General features: G+C 36.8%; 1 protein-coding gene across 3 annotated transcripts in view; it reads left to right on the top strand.

Moving 5' to 3' along the window:
- The window catches only part of LOC109218963 (ubiquitin-conjugating enzyme E2 variant 1C-like), a 6871-nt gene extending 2199 nt beyond the window's left edge, over positions 1-4672 (top strand). The window contains exons 2-5 of one of the 3 annotated variants that reach the window (XM_019383364.1): positions 893-1032; positions 2174-2299; positions 2509-2635; positions 4351-4672. In XM_019383364.1, coding sequence (XP_019238909.1) covers positions 893-1032; positions 2174-2299; positions 2509-2635; positions 4351-4355 — 398 coding nt within the window. In that variant the 3' untranslated portion in view covers positions 4356-4672. Of the gene's footprint in view, positions 1-892; positions 1033-2173; positions 2300-2508; positions 2674-3476; positions 3803-4350 lie in introns of those variants that run through there. The other 2 variants (XM_019383363.1, XM_019383362.1) reach the window with 2 other exon arrangements.
- Positions 4673-16261: the final 11589 nt, after the last annotated feature.

Genomic DNA, 16261 nt, shown 5'->3' with positions numbered 1-16261 from the left:
TTTATGGATTTATCTGTGATGGATTTTAAACTTACTCGTATCTTACTTGTCACCCTATAAAATCACTTGACATTTGAAATTTCTCTGTACTTCATTTCCATTTAGGCCATTTAGGGGTGTTCATGGTTCGGTTTGGGTCGGTTTTTTCCTAAAAAGAAACCAAACCAAGTAAGTCGGTTTTTCAAATATTAGAACCAAACCAAACCAAACCAATTAAGTCAGTTTTTTATCGATTCGGTTTTTGTTGGATTTTGTCGGTTTTTCGGTTTTTTTCGGTTATTTATCGGTTGTTTTCTTAAAATATGAGACATACACTACCAAACACATATTCCGGCGACTACCTTTTCAGCGTAACACAATCAAATCAATTGCTCTTTGAGAAATCTATTATTTACCAAGATATATTGATGATAATTGAATCAAATAGTGATGAATAATTTAAGTATTCAATTAAAAATCGATTATTTTTAACATGAAATAAATTCTTGTACTTAGGAAAAGAAAACTACCAATCAAACTAGAATGTGAAGGTAAGTAAAGAATTAGATGATTATATAGTAAAGAACTAGACTAAAAATACAAATGACTAATATGTACCATAAAATTTTAGAAACTTTATATAAAAATACACATATATATAAGTGTAATAATAAATTTAAATAGCTGCTTTTATAGTCGGTTTGGTTTGGTTTTTTTCGGTTATTTGTTTATTAAAACCAAAACCAAACTAATTTTGATCGGTTTTTAAAATTCAAAACCAAAACCAAACCTAAAAAGTATCGGTTCTTTTAGTCGGTTTGGTTCGGTTTTTCAGGTTTTTATGAACACCCCTATTTCCATTTATGAAAATCTGGATAATGAATCATGCATAGTAATGTTTTCTTTTTGTCAGTCCCACGGAACTTTAGGTTGCTCGAGGAACTTGAACGTGGGGAAAAAGGTATTGGAGATGGTTCTGTTAGCTACGGGATGGATGATGCAGACGATGTTTTTATGCGTTCTTGGACTGGAACAATAATTGGTCCTAACAATGTAAGCTCTTCTCAAAACTGTGTTTTCCTGTCTATCCTAGTAGCTTCTCCGGATGCTAAAAGTTTTCATTAGTGATCTCTGTTTTATTGTTTTCTCTTAAGCTGTAGAAGTTTTGGGTTGTTAATTCATTTCAGAATGTGAAACTTTTTTAACTGCTTTAAAGGATATTTTTCATTATAAGTTCATGTATGGACAATTAGCTAATATTTCTCCAAATTCAATTGAATCAAGTTGGTGGAAAGATTGACTGGTTGACCAAGTAGAGATTAAACATTGTACATCTTCTGCCTTAAGGCAATATATGTTTCTTATTTTGCGGTACTTTAGAACAAGTAAAATTGTGTATCTTAGAACAAGTAAAATTGTTTATCTTGAGACCGTAACTGGTGAACTAAAGCTTTTTTTTGGATGTTAAAGGTTAATTATAGATATCTGCAAATTTGAGACTCCATGTAAGAAAAGGTCAATAACAGATTATAGATATATCTAAAATTCCTCTATTTACTTCCTGCAATTGGGGGAACAAAAAGAATTACAAGGCCTTTCACGCATTGTTCAAGTAAGAGACCAGGTCAATGAATTTTTGTCAAGTTCAGTGGTGTGTGATGATTCTTGTGTGGTCTATTTTACAAAAAAATACTAGTTAGTTTAGTACTTTGGCAGTAATACTAATCGACAATGCCTAAGGAAGGTTGTGGCTGAACCGCGCAAGGATATGCGTGCTAGGTTAGTAAAAGTACATGGCTTTCTTTCCATAAGTTTTCTGTTTTGAGTACTTTACATATGTAATTGATTTTCTTCCACCTAATAATATATTTATGTGCAAATAAAATCCTTATGATTTGTCTGGGACGTAATAATGCATGACAATTCTGATCAAGAATGATCAAAGAGCGCTTAACCACTTGTGCAAATTAGTATCTTGTTACTGCTTTAGCCTCTCCAGAATGCAACTATTGTATTTATGATTGTTAGGAGCAGTATGCAAAGTCTATCTTCATATTATGTACATTTGGTGGAAATGCTTGCAACTTCTCGTGAAGCGAAGAACATTCTCGAAAGAACATGCTGAGAGAAACACTTCATTTGTCCATCACGATGCTTGTAATTGACCATTTCCCCCCGTTTTCTCAATTGTCAGGACATACATGAGGGACGTATTTATCAGTTGAAGTTATTCTGTGACAAAGACTATCCAGACAAACCTCCAAGTGTTCGTTTCCATTCACGCATCAACATGACTTGTGTGAACCCCGAGAGCGGAGTGGTAATGTTCCTATTTTGTTGCAATATTTTTCATTAGGTTCTGTCTTTCAGGATTGGTTGGTAAGCTCTATTTCTGAATAGCTTAAAACTGATTAGTATCTCTTATTGGAGGGAAACGCTTGACTCCCAATTTATATATTTCGATACACGACTTCATATTTCCTGGTTTTGTTGGAAGCAGCAAAAGTCACTTTAACATTATGGTGATAGGTTGAAGCAAAGAAGTTCCGTATGCTGGAAAATTGGCAGAGAGAATACACCATGGAAGATATACTGACCAAGTTGAGAAAAGAAATGGTTGCACCTCACAACCGAAAGCTTGTTCAACCCCGAGAAGGTACCTTTTTCTGAATGGAGTAGCCACAAGAATTGTATGTAAGATGGAAATTTATAGACTCAATACCCTTAAATTGTTGCAATTATGTGTCCAAGTGAATTAATTAATTTATTGGATCATGCAACTGCTTTGACAACTTTCTTGTCTCACATTCCTTGCCTACGTTCTATGGATTAATGTTCAAGAACTGATTAACTGTATCGAAATTAGAAGCTCCTAGTCTAATTAATAACTCAATTACATATCATTTGTTACATTAAGAAAGTTGGAGGGAGGAGTCCTCGATCTGCTAAACTAAGATATTGTTAGGGATGGCAATTGGGGCAGGTCGGGGCGGGGCAGGGCTAATTTTTTTGGGATTTTTACATTCCTATCTCACTTAGGAAACCTTTTTACCCTACATGTTTAAGGTTTGAATAAATTACATTTAGTATACCAAATTACAATTTCTATACCATATTTAATTAAGGTTATAATTAATGTGATATTTTCTACTCCTACCCACGTTCTTCATTATTCTCCGTTTAAATTCACCAAATATTGAAGTTATCATTCTACAAAATTCGTTCCCATCTTTAGTCAAGTTGAAGTTCCCATCTTTACTTTTTTCTTCCTGCATTTTTGTAGATAATGTTTATATCTGTAGATGTCTTGCAATATTTTGTAGTTATATGTGTGGGTAGGCTGTATTTTTTTGAAGCAGATTTGTATGTATTTTTTCTTCCTGATTTGTTTTTAGCTATTTGTGTAGTGATTGTGTAGTTATATGTAGATAATACGTAGATTAATGCTTCATTTTTATGCAGTTTACTTATGTGAAATAATTTATCATTTTGTGCAGAATGGACATTATTTTGCCCCACATAATGTGGATTATGGGGTGGTTAGATTCCACACTTTGTGTGATCCTACCCCAGTGTTTAGGGATCCAGACGAACCTGCATTAAAATAAAGATAAACGGTGTTATAATTTTGTAGAATCTTTGTAGATAATTTGTAGATATAGTGAAAATTTTGTAGTCATCCATTTTAGGATGTCAGACATTGTAGTTAAATTGTATTATAACTGTTGCAATTTGTAGAATCTTTGTAGATAATTTATTTAAAGACAACATTTTGAAATCAACAATTTCTAATCATAGATTGTAGTTTATTTTGTCTTATAAATGTAGTAACTTTGTAGATAATTTTGAAAATAAAATTGCTTTATTCTTTCATTAAACTGATTTGCAGTTTAATTGTAGGCAAATGTAGTAATTTTGTAGATAATACCGTAAAACCATAATTCTATGCAATTTCGAACTATACAAACCTGCACTTGTGTTATCGTTGGTGATCGTCAATTCCATATTGAAATCTCGTACACTTATACATAACGGATATGAACCTAAATTTTTATTCTCCTTTTTGGTCTCCATATACACACGAACCCCTATATCATTCCTAATCTCCATTGGGAGACAATTGTCGTTCACCATGTATTTGATTTCTACATTTTTTCTGAAGTATCAATCGATAGTTGTTCTGCAATTGTAGAAATCAGAATACTGTAGCTTGCATTCTCATCTACCACAATGGCATCAACTTCAAAATCTCTAAATCTGTCATAGTTATCCCAATTCCCATTCAATTGTAGCATGATTGCGATTTTGGACATGATTGCGTGTTGTTGTTGATGTATTATTCTAAATTTTTTCGCTTTTTTGGATTTCTAGATTGAGAGAAAAAAAGATGATGAACAGATATATGATCGACAATTTGATTTCTGAAAACGACGAAGAACAGAATATAGCAATTTTGAGTTGTTGAATCTCGAAGATTTGAATTCTACAATTTGAATCCAGTTTGTTGAAGTTGTTCGTAGTTTGTTGAAGCGGTTCGTACTTTTTTTTAAAAAAAATTTTGAATTGTAGTTTAAGAGTAAATTACGAGATGCGAAATCTCCTTTCCGTTTCAAAACTTGAATTTAATGTAGAATAAATCAATCCCAAGATTCTTTCCTGATTTTTCGCGCGTTATTAAGGGAAGATTTTGCTCTATTAATTCCTAATAAACGAATGGTACAGAAATTGTAGGAAAAATATGGACTAGGCGGGTAATTTAGATACTATGCACATATTTGGTAATAAAGTTTCATATATGGTATAAGAAGGAAAAAATCCCAATTTTTTTTGATAAATTAGTGGGTTAGGGCAGGGCAGGGCAGGGCAGGGCAAACTTTAATTTGGAAAATATGTGGAATATGTGACCGTCTTCTTCTGCCACATAGAGAAGATGCCACAGTCCTCTTTATTTTTTTAGCTTCGTCCAATTTTTTGAAAAGTTGTCGTCTTTACAGAAGACTTGCGAAGCAATTGCTAGCAATCTTTTGTAGAAGATTGAGATTCTCCACAAAAACTAGGAATTTTAGGTATCCAAATGGCGATAATTTTATTTGTGTTTTGTAAAAAAAAATACAATTTTGTTGAGTTAAAATTATGAAAGAATTGTAAACCCTCAGCTAATTATGTGACCAAAAAACTCAGCTATTTAATTATATAAAAGAGAAAATATTAATGAAGTCAATTGTTTCAGGCGTGCATCTCGTATAAAATATAAGTTTTCAAGAAGTTCAACATGTATAATATCACCGTTNGGTTCAACATGTATAATATCATTGTTGCTCATAGCGTTAGCTTTAAGTTATCTTTTTAAGTTGAAAGAAAAATATTATATGAAGTATTAACAGCTATTTTTGCTATCCTCAGCATTAAAGTATACAATATGGAGATAGAATTTCAACATTCCCCTCCAGATAAATATCTATTTTTTCTGAAAATAATTTTTCAAAATTGACAAATAGTCACACGATTGGAGTTTAATCAGTTTTGACAACTTTTAAGAAAATAACGACTAAACGAAACAAATTGGTTCAAATAAAAATTTCAAAAAGTTAAAAGAATTAATTTAGAATATTGTAAAAGAAAAAATAAAGAAAATAATTAAAAAACATAAACGGGGCAGGGCGGGGCAGGGCTTAGCGGGGCGGGGCGGGGCAGGGCAAGGCAGGGCAGAGCAAAAATTTGAGAAAATACTAAATGGGGTAGGATAGGGCGGGTCAAAATGTCAACAGGACAAGGCTTGCCCGGCCCGCCCAATTCCCATCCCTAGATATTGTGCTTACTCCATGCTTTGAACTAGGCGCTTGGATAATATTTGGTGGAAATCGAAAATGGGTATTTAGAGTTGCCAAATGATACTTTTTAAACAAGTTTTTCTTAATAATTCACAAATATTTAAATACTTTGCAAATTTCCAGCAACGATAATGGCCAAACTGGTATCGGGGTTATCCTTCTTTATACCTACTCATTACCATAAAGCGTTAATTTCTTGGATTCCTTAATAATTTTAACCAAATGTCGCAGACTTACAACCAAGTCGTTGTAGTATAGTGGTGAGTATTCCTGCCAGTCATGCAGGTGACCCGGGTTTGAACCCCGGCAATGGCGTTCATTTACCTTTTATTTTAATTAATAACAAACAAAAGTTCTTCAAGTGGGTAAATAAAATGTAACCACACTAGTACTTCTCAAGTAGGGCGGATTAGGCCGTTATTTACTCTTAACGATTTGGCTTAGATGTTGGTCAAAGAATGTGATTTCTTGCTCTTGTTTTATAACTGCTCCAATTTTCTTTAGATGTCGCTCTAATTACTAATCAATCCAAGAACACCTGCCGAAATGTGTGCGGACTGACGTTTTTTTTTACATGCAAGCAAACCTGTAGATGTATGTGTTTAACCCAATTTAACAGCAGAGTCTACTCGTTAAACTATCTCTTGTTTGTTAAATTTTGGTACTTCCACTGCACCTACTGGAGGTGGTAAGAATACGTGAAGCAATCAAGTAAATCGTTTTTGGTTTGATAGGATTGAAAAGAATGCGAGAAGCAAGCAATTAAAATTTGTCTAATAGTAAATTAGTAATAGAGAATAGAGATAGAGTACTGGAAATGGAAGAAGGGTTTTTTATTATTTAATATATATATTGATAAAAATAAATTTTATATATATATATATATATATATATATATTCTTAACGGGTTAACGGATTATCCATTAAGAAAATTGAATAATCCGCCCCAAACTGATAAGCCGTTAATAAAAAAATTTCAATCCGTTCCACGTCCGTTAAACCGTTAACCCGATACCAATAAGCCATTAAGCTTCAGTTTCGTTTCGGTTCGGTTTTCGATTTCGGTTCGATTTTGAACAGCCCTATTCTCAAGTGTAAATTCCAACATAGATAACGTTAAGTTACAAGAACTAGTACACATTTTTCGATTGATTTTATTTTGTGCCTCACACGACTTACACTAGTTGTGTGAGGCCTCTTTTTATTTCACATATTTGTGGACTCATATCTTACACATCTGGTCCACAAAATTCTGGGACCACATAGTTGTGAGACAAAAAAGAGGTCTCAGATAACTAGTATCAATTGTGTGAGGCACAAAATAAAATTTTTCGCCTTTTTCCTTAAGTTTCTGGGATTTCTTGACCACATTGAAAAGGAATGTTTATTTGGACCACAGCACTGTTTTTACACTTCAGGAGAGGACATGATTGACCAGAAATCAGTCTGAAAAATTAGATTCAAGTCAACATAGAAAAGTAGGGTCTAATGAGGAGGATAATCTGGTAATACTACATATTAAAGTACTAAATTTCAATTACAGAGAGGCCAGAATGAGTCTTCTGAGAAGGCAACAACATCAACGTTGACTGGCACCAAAATGCTGAGTCCCCCCTCCTTTATCACGTTTTCTAAACAAGAAGATATTAAAAAGTAAATCAATGATTAAAGCCCACTATCTTACTATTTTAATTGATACAGTAGATATTATAGAGTATAAAGATCCGTAAAACTCCACGCCTGTGGAAATGAGAAAGAAATATCCACAACTCTTTTTAGAGTTTTTCTTTTGCTTTCCTTTGGTATCATATCACTACAAAAATGTTTCTTGGCTTTTAATCCTGCTTATCAAAATATACTTCTTGCATTAAAAATTAATGGTTCAAAAATCACGTTGCTCTAAATGATTTCTATTTGCATATAAGATTTTTAGCAACTGTAATCCCTTTATTTCTAAAGTCCGAAATTATTTGATTATTACTATTTTTTTTGTTTCGCTGAAGTTTTACCTTATCCTACTGAAATTTTTGGTTTAGCATCTAATTATGTGATGGAAGTAGATATATTTTTCAAAAGCCTATTTCTTTTCGAAGAAAAGGAAAACGAAGAAGCTCTCATTAGTTTGTCTCGAGCAGAAAGAAACATACTTCTCCTGTGATGGAAATAGAGGGTGTTTGGCCAAGCTTATAAGCTGGTCAAATTAATTTATAAGCACCTTTTGACTTATTTACACGTTTAGTAAACATCCAAAGTGCTTATAAGTCAAGTGCTTATTGCCAAAATACTGCAATTACTCCATGAATTCTGAGCATCAATGATCTAGAATGTTCTAAAGAGAAGAGAAAAGGAAATGAACTGCAGAGGAAAAAGAAGAAAGTGGAAGTCTACTGTTTCATTGCCACTAACAGATATTTATATACAAATATCCTAACCGCCTAATCACAACTAATTACATCTTACAACTAATTACAACTAACTTAAGACACCTTAGTTGGCATCTAGTTGGCAGCCAGCTGTACACAGCTTGCCACATGGGCATATCACAATACTCCCCCTCAAGCTGGAGGGTGCAAAATGTTCAACACTCCCAGCTTGCTCAATAGATGGACATGTGCTGCATGACTTAATCCTTTCGTCAAGAGATCTGCTAACTGATCTTTTGTAGGAACATATACAGGCCTGATCATTCCACACTTAATCTTGTCTCTAATGAAATGTCAATCAATCTCTATATGCTTCGTTCGTTCGTGAAAGATTGGATTGGCTGCAATTTGCATGGTAGCCTTGCTGTCAGTGTGCACTATTACTGGTTCTCTAGTTTCAATGCCTAGCTCTTTGCACAGCCCCAACAACCAAGTGATTTTTGCTACTGCTGATGCCATGCTCATGTATTCTACCTCTGCTGAACTTCTAGATACTGTCTGTTGCTTCTTTGACTTCCAAGAGATCAAAGAGTCCCCAAGTTTCACAACATATCCTGTTACTGACCTTCTTGTGTTTTGGCATGATGCCCAATCTGAATCACACCAACAGGTCAACTCATTGACTTCTGTAGCCTGCATCCAAATTCCTTGACTTGTTGTGCCTCTTAGATACCTAACCAGCCTTGTTGCAGCCTCCCAGTGTGACTGCTTTGGTGCTTGCATGAACTGGTTGAGTGTTTGGACTACAAAGTTGATAATCAGGTCTTGTGATAGTGACATACATTATTCTCCCAATCAACCTCTGATATTTGTTGATGTCTTCCAGTATTCCATCACCGTTGACTCCAACCGCCTCATCATACTCCACAATTGTTAGCTTTAGATTGCATTCCAAAGGTGTGTTGGCTACCCTAGCACCACTTAGGCCTAGATCATAAACCAGCTCCAACACATACTTCCTTTGATTTAGGATGACACCTGACTTAGACCTCAAGACTTCAATGCCCAGGAAATACCTGAGCTCTCCCAGATCTTTCAGTTTGAATTTTCTGTGCAACACTCCTTTAGCCTCATCAATCTCAGTGCTGCTTCCAGTGATGAGTAAATCATCCACATACACTAGAACAATCACCACATCTTTTCCCCTTTCTAAGTGAACAATGAATAGTCATAGATGCTCTGCATAAAGCCTGCTTCTACTAGTGCATCTGTTAGTTTGATGTTCCACTGCTTGGATGCCTGTTTTAGTCCATATAAGGACTTAAGCAACCTACAAACTTTCTGCTCCCCCTGTATCCTGAATCCTTCTGGCATTTCCATGTAAACCTCTTCATACAGATCACCTTGCAAAAAGGCATTATACACATCCATTTGATACATATTCCAGCCCTTGGAGATAGCTAATGCAATCACTGTCCTTACTATGACCATCTTGACCACGGGGGAGAAGGTGTCATGATAATCCAATCCCTCTCTTTGACTGTAGCCCTTTGCAATAGCCTTGCCTTAAATATTTCAACCTCACCATTGGCCTGGTATTTGATTTTCTATACCCACTTTGAACCAACTGTTTTCTTGCCCTTAGGAAGTGTCACTACCTCCCAGGTCTTGTTTTCTTCCAAGGCTTTAATCTCCTGCTTCATAGCTTCTACCCATCTTTCATCCTTAATTGCTTCCTTGAAGGTCTGAGGTTCAATTAAGGTGGAGAACTTGGCAAGATAGCTTTGATAAGCTGGTGTAACCTTGTCATAAGACAGATGATTGGAGATGGGATGTTTGGTCCTAGTCTTGTCACCTTAAATCACATAATCCTTCATCCAGATGGGTTGTTTACTTGTTCTAGCAGACCTCTTGAGAGTTATAGGTTGATCATGTGTCATTACACCCTCCTCAACCTGCAACTTCTCAAGAGATGAGGCTGCACCTGTATCTGTCAGCAGTTGCTCTTCATCAGTAGGTAAGGGTACCTGTTCTGCACTAGAACCACTCTGCTCATCAATATCATCTTCAATGGCATAATCTTGTGCCCCAGCATCAGATCCTTGATCAACATTGCTATTTGAATGTTCCTCACCTACAAAACAATCATCAAACAAGTTGTGCTGCTCCATAGGAGCAGGAGTGTCATGGACTTTAGCCTGAACTGTGATGGATGCTTTGGCAAAAGGAAATTCATTTCCTTGAATATGACATCTCTATTCACAAAGAATTGATGTGTGTGGAGGTCCAGAAGTGTATAAGCCTTCTGAGTCTCTGAATATCCCATCAACACTGCAGCTCTAGCTCTTTCTACAAACTTGTCCCCATTGAGTACATTGGTTGCATAGCACAAACACCCAATGACTCTCAGATGTGTTAAGGAAGACTTCTTCTTGTATAGAAGTTCATAGGGACTTCTTCCTTGGATCACAGCAGAATTCAGTCTGTTCATCAAATATATTGTTGTCTGAATACAAATACCCCAGTATCTGATTGGCTATCTAGATTGAAATTTCAATGCTCTAGCTATGTTTAGGATATGTATGTGCTTCCTTTCTACAACCCCATTCTGTTGGGGTATATGCACACAGCTACTCTGATGAACTATCCCCAGATCTTGAAACAATGAGCTACATTGTGAGTTGAAGAACTCTGTTCCATTATCAGTCCTGATCACCTTTACTATGACTCCAAACTGAGTCTTAGCCATAGCAGGGAAAGACTTGATACTAACTATAACTTCTGTTTTAAGCTGCAGTAAGTAAATCCATGTATATCTACTATAGTCATCAACCACAGTCAAGAAATAGTACTTTTTGTCAAATTTTGGTGTTTTATAAGGTCCCCAAAGGTCCATATGTACAAGACAAAATATAGAATCAGCTCTTGAACTGCTAGTAGGAAACACCAATCTAGTCTGTTTTGCTAAAGGACAAACTGGACACTTATTTATCAATGTACTATCCACATTACTATGTACAGTTTTCATATATTTCATTGGTGACAAGGAAGGGTGACCCAGCCTCTTGTGCCATAAGCTGCAGTCCTCCTTACAAGCTATTGCCATTATTCTGTGTCCTGTGTCTTCATCACTACCATGTCCCCTCTTGAAGATGTAAAGGCCACCTCTTTCTTTACCAATCCCCTTCACCCTGCCACTGTAAAGCTCCTAAAAGATGCAGAAGTGAGGGAAAAAGGCTACTGAACACATAATTTCCTTTGTCAATTTTGACACAGATAATAAATTGTACTTAAAATTTGGCACAAATAGCACATTTGTAATTCTCTTGTTATCAAATAGAGAAGCTTCGCCAGTATGTGTTATGTTTGCCTTAGCTCCTGTAGGTAAATGTACCTTGTCACATGTGTGTTACCTTGACAAATGATCTGGTTCTAATAGGTCTTTGTTTGATACTACATGATGTGATGCTCCTGAATCAACAATCCATTCATCATTTGTCGATTTCGGCAAAAACAATATATATATATATATATATATATATATATCATTACCTGTCATGTTAACTGAGTGTTGTCCCCTGTGTCCTTATTCAACAAGTTGAGAATCTAGTTGTACTGCTCCTCAATGAAGTGAGGAATTTTTTAACATTCCTTCAAGGTTGTGTTGTGCTTGTGTCTGACCTTCCATGTTGCTAGAGGTGTTGTTCACAGCAGCAAATGGTTGTCTACCATTCCCAGATTGTCCTCCAAATCCGGTTGGACCTCTATAACCAACTGAACTTGCAGCATTTCCACTCCCATAAGCAGCATTTTCATTTCCATAGGGTCCTTTCTTCCTTTGCTTGAAATCAGTAGGATATCCAACTAGCTTATAGCGATTCTCCTTTGAATGCCCCTTCATATTGTAGTAGTCACACACTAAAAAAGGCTTCTTCCCTTTATAAGTCTGTCCACGATTCATTTGCATAGCCATTGGATCTCCTTTTTCAGCAGATACATTCAAACCAACAGAGTTTTGGCTTTCATCTTCAACTATCATAGCATAAGCATGATTAAGTGTGGGTACAGTTGTTTTTAACAGGATTTGCCTTCTAGCTTGGTCATACGAGTCGTTTAGACCACTAAGAAATTGCAATAACCTCTATTGATAGAAGTGTTCAATATAATCCTTTAACTTAGCACAATCACAACCAGGTGGAGGTACCATTACATCATATTCAGCCCACAATTCCTTCAATTTTGAAAAATACACAGAGACTGAATTAGTACTTTGTGATAGTGTCGCAATTTGCCGATGAAATTGAAAAATCCTCATGCGATTCACTTTGTCAAATCGCTCTTGTAAGTCATGCCAAATAGCGTGAGAGTCAAATGCATACACAATTCCACTGAAGAGGTCAACTGCTACTGTGTTCGTGATCCATGAGAGGACTGTCGCGTTGCAAGTGTCCCATTGCTCATGCAACTCTACCTCAAAGGATTCTCGCTTACAGGTACCAGTTACAAACCATAATTTCCTCTTCGCCATGAGAGCAATCCGCATCGATCTGCTCCACATTCCATAATTCTCCGATCCAGTGAGCTTCACAGGAATCAATATCATACCAGGTGTATCTCCTGGATTCATGAACAGAGGATGAGTGTAGGCGAGTTTATCAGTTGAAAGTTTTTCCGCCATAGCTGAGCAAAATGAACGGATTTTGATTCGATTCCTTCACTGTTAATCTTCAATCGTGATCCTCGAACATCTACTTGTGGATCAATGCTCTGATACCATGCCAAAATACTGCAATTACTCCATGAATTCTGAGCATCAATGATCTAGAATGTTCTAAAGAGAAGAGAAAAGGAAATGAACTGCAGAGGAAGAAGAAGAAAGTGGAAGTCTATTGTTTCATTGCCACTAAAAGATATTTATATACAAATATCCTAACCGCCTAATCATAACTAATTACATCTTACAACTAATTACAACTAACTTAAGACACCTTAGTTGGCATCTAGCTGGCAGCCAGCTGTACACAGCTTGCCACATGGGCATATCACAATACTTATTAGCTAAAATCATCCATAAGTCATAAGTTGGTCACCCCCAACATGAAGTGCTGTAGCTTTAAATAAGCATTTACGTGTTTGGATAGACGTGCCGAAACTGATAATAAGCAGTTGATGTGTTTGGTAGAAAAGCGTTGATAAGTTATTCTTTTATTAAAATGACTAAAATATCCTTACAAACTTTACAAAAGATTATAAATTAAAAAGTTTCTTTGCAAAGAAAAAGACCAACAATGAATATGGAATGCAAAGAAAGTTAGAAAATTTATTTTGGGAAAAATATTTGTGAATTAGGACATTATTAAGGATAAACTAGTAAAAGCCTTGGTCAAACTAAAAGTGCTTATAAGCTAAAAAGCCATAAGTTGGGGGTGACCAACTTATGACTTATGACTAATTTTAGCTTATAAGCACTTGGCTTATAAGCACTTTGGGTATTTACCAAACGCGTAGATAAGCCAAAAGGTGCTTATAAGCTAGTTTGACCAGCTTATAAGCTTAGCCAAACACCCTCTAAGGCTTTTACAAGTTATCCTTAATAATATAATCTAATTCGCAAAATAATTTTCCCAAAATAGATTTTCTGAATTTCTTTTCATTCCATATTTGTTGTTCATCTTTTTCTTTATAAAGAAACTTTTTAATTTATATTCTTTTGTAAGTTTATAAGGATATTTTAGTCATTTTAATGAAAGAACAATTTATCAGCACTTTTCTACCAAACACATCAGCTGCTTATTATTAGTTTCAGCACGTTTATCCAAACACGTAAATGCTTATTTAAAAATCAATTTCATCACAAAATACTTTTATGCACTTCAAGCTTATTAGCTATTTACAAACAGCTAATCCAAACGGGCTCATAGTAGTCTCAAGAGTCTACTCTTTAAAACTACTCTTTTTGTTAATTTTTCAATCATTTGATGACTCAATTCCAATAGTTTTCTCGCTGCCTCACTCAAACAAGAACACTAAAACCAGACTTTTTGTATACGGTAGAAATGGTGCTCGTCTACGACATGGTAGACTGGGCTCGGAACAAGAGAGATTGAAGATCGACCCCAAGTTCCACCGGGACAGAACCCGAGATCAGAATGTATGTCCTCGAGAACATTGAGTATGTGATCCCGGAATCGACCCTGACCCCGAACGAGCTCGAGAAAACATTGTCAATGTAACAAACAGAAGACCGAATTATTCATGACCTGTCGGATATTACAGCGGGAATCTCGGCACGTATCAATAAGGAACCGGCAAATCAACGAATCAAGAGATTTTTACCTTTTATAGAATTGTACCTAAAGTAGGACTCCCCTACTATGTAAAGGGGGTCATATTACTTGTAAAACACATTGTAACACGTATTCCAAAGCAATACATTATTCTTCTCTTTAAGTTCTTATTTTAGTTGTGTCTTGATACCGATCGAAGTACATCCAGTTCGAGGGTGCCTTCTCCTTGGTTTTTTCTTCTCCGAGTTCGGAGAACTCAGAACCCTTTTTGTCACGACCCCAATCCCGGTCGTTATGGCGCCCAACACTGATGCTAGGCAAGCCCGACCAATTAAATACTCTCAACCCAAATACGTAATCCGTTAACAAATAATACGATTAAAATAGCAAATGTCAAGGTTCCAATCCGAATCTAAATAAAATAGTACGAAAAATAATAACGAATATTCCAAACATTCCCCAATAGATCTGGAGTCACGNGATCAAGGCCCGGCAGTTTGATGATTCGCATCTGGCAGTTCTCAGAGAAACAGTGCTACAGGGTAGTGCCAAGGAGGTTTCCATTGGCGAGGATGGTGTCCTGCGACTCAAGGGTCGCCTATGTGTTCCTAATGTTGATGGCTTGAGGTAGAGGATTCTAGCAGAGGCACATAGTTCACGGTATTCTATTCACCCAGGTGCTAGGAAAATGTTTCGTGACTTGAGGCAGCATTATTGGTGGCTGGGGATGAAGAAAGACATAGTTGAGTATGTGGCTAGATGCTTGAATTGCCAGTAGGTTAAGTATGAACACCAGAGGCCAGGTGGCCTACTTCAGCAGATGCCTATCCCTGAGTGGAAGTGGGAGCGCATTACTGTGGACTTTGTAGTCGGGTTGCCGCGGACATTGCGGAAGTTTGATGTGGTGTGGTTCATTGTTGACAGGTTGACCAAGTCAGCACACTTTATTCCGATTGTGACTACGTACACTTGAGAGAGGTTGGCTCAGATTTACATTCGGGAGATAGTTCGGTTGCACGGTGTGCCTGTTTCCATCATATCAGATAGAGGCCCTCAGTTCACTTCCCATTTCTGGAGAGCCGTTCAGAGTGAGTTGGGGACCCTCATGGAGCTTAGCACGACATTCCATCCTCAGACCGACAGACAGTCAGAGTGGACAGTTCAGATTTTGGAGGACATGCTCAGAGCATGTGTGATTGACTTTGGAGGACAGTGGGATCAGTTCTTGCCCTTGCTTACAACAACAGCTATCAATCCAGCATAGAGATGGCTCCATTTGAGGCTCTATATGGTCGACGATGTCGTTCTCCTATCGGGTGGTTTGAGCCCGGTGAGGCTAAGTTGTACGGTACAGATTTGGTGAGAGATGCCTTGGAAAAGGTAAAGTTGATTCAGGAAAGGCTTCGCACAGCACAGTCCAGATAGAAGAGTTACGCGGACCAGAAGGCGCGCGATGCATCATTCATGGTCGGTGAAAAGGTTCTCTTGAAAGTCTCGCCGATGAAGGGTGTCATGAGATTCGGGAAGAAGGGTAAGTTGAGCCCAATGTTTATTGGCCCATTTGAGGTGTTGAAGAGAGTTGGGGAGGTGGCATATGAGCTTGCTTTACATCCCAGCATATCGGGAGTCCATCCAATTTTTCATGTGTCTATGCTTCGAAGGTACCACGCCGACTGGTCTCATGTGTTAGACTTCAGCACCATTCAGCTAGACGAGAGATTGAGCTACAAGGAGGAGCCAGTTGCCATTATTGATAGGCAGGAGCGCCAGTTGAGGTCCAAGAGGGTTTCTGCAGTAAAGG

Source organism: Nicotiana attenuata, unplaced genomic scaffold, assembly GCF_001879085.1.
Source record: "Nicotiana attenuata strain UT unplaced genomic scaffold, NIATTr2, whole genome shotgun sequence".
Taxonomy (NCBI): Eukaryota; Viridiplantae; Streptophyta; class Magnoliopsida; order Solanales; family Solanaceae; genus Nicotiana; species Nicotiana attenuata.
The sequence above is the reverse complement of the archived record's forward strand: the minus strand, read 5'-3'. Positions and strand labels throughout refer to the sequence as shown.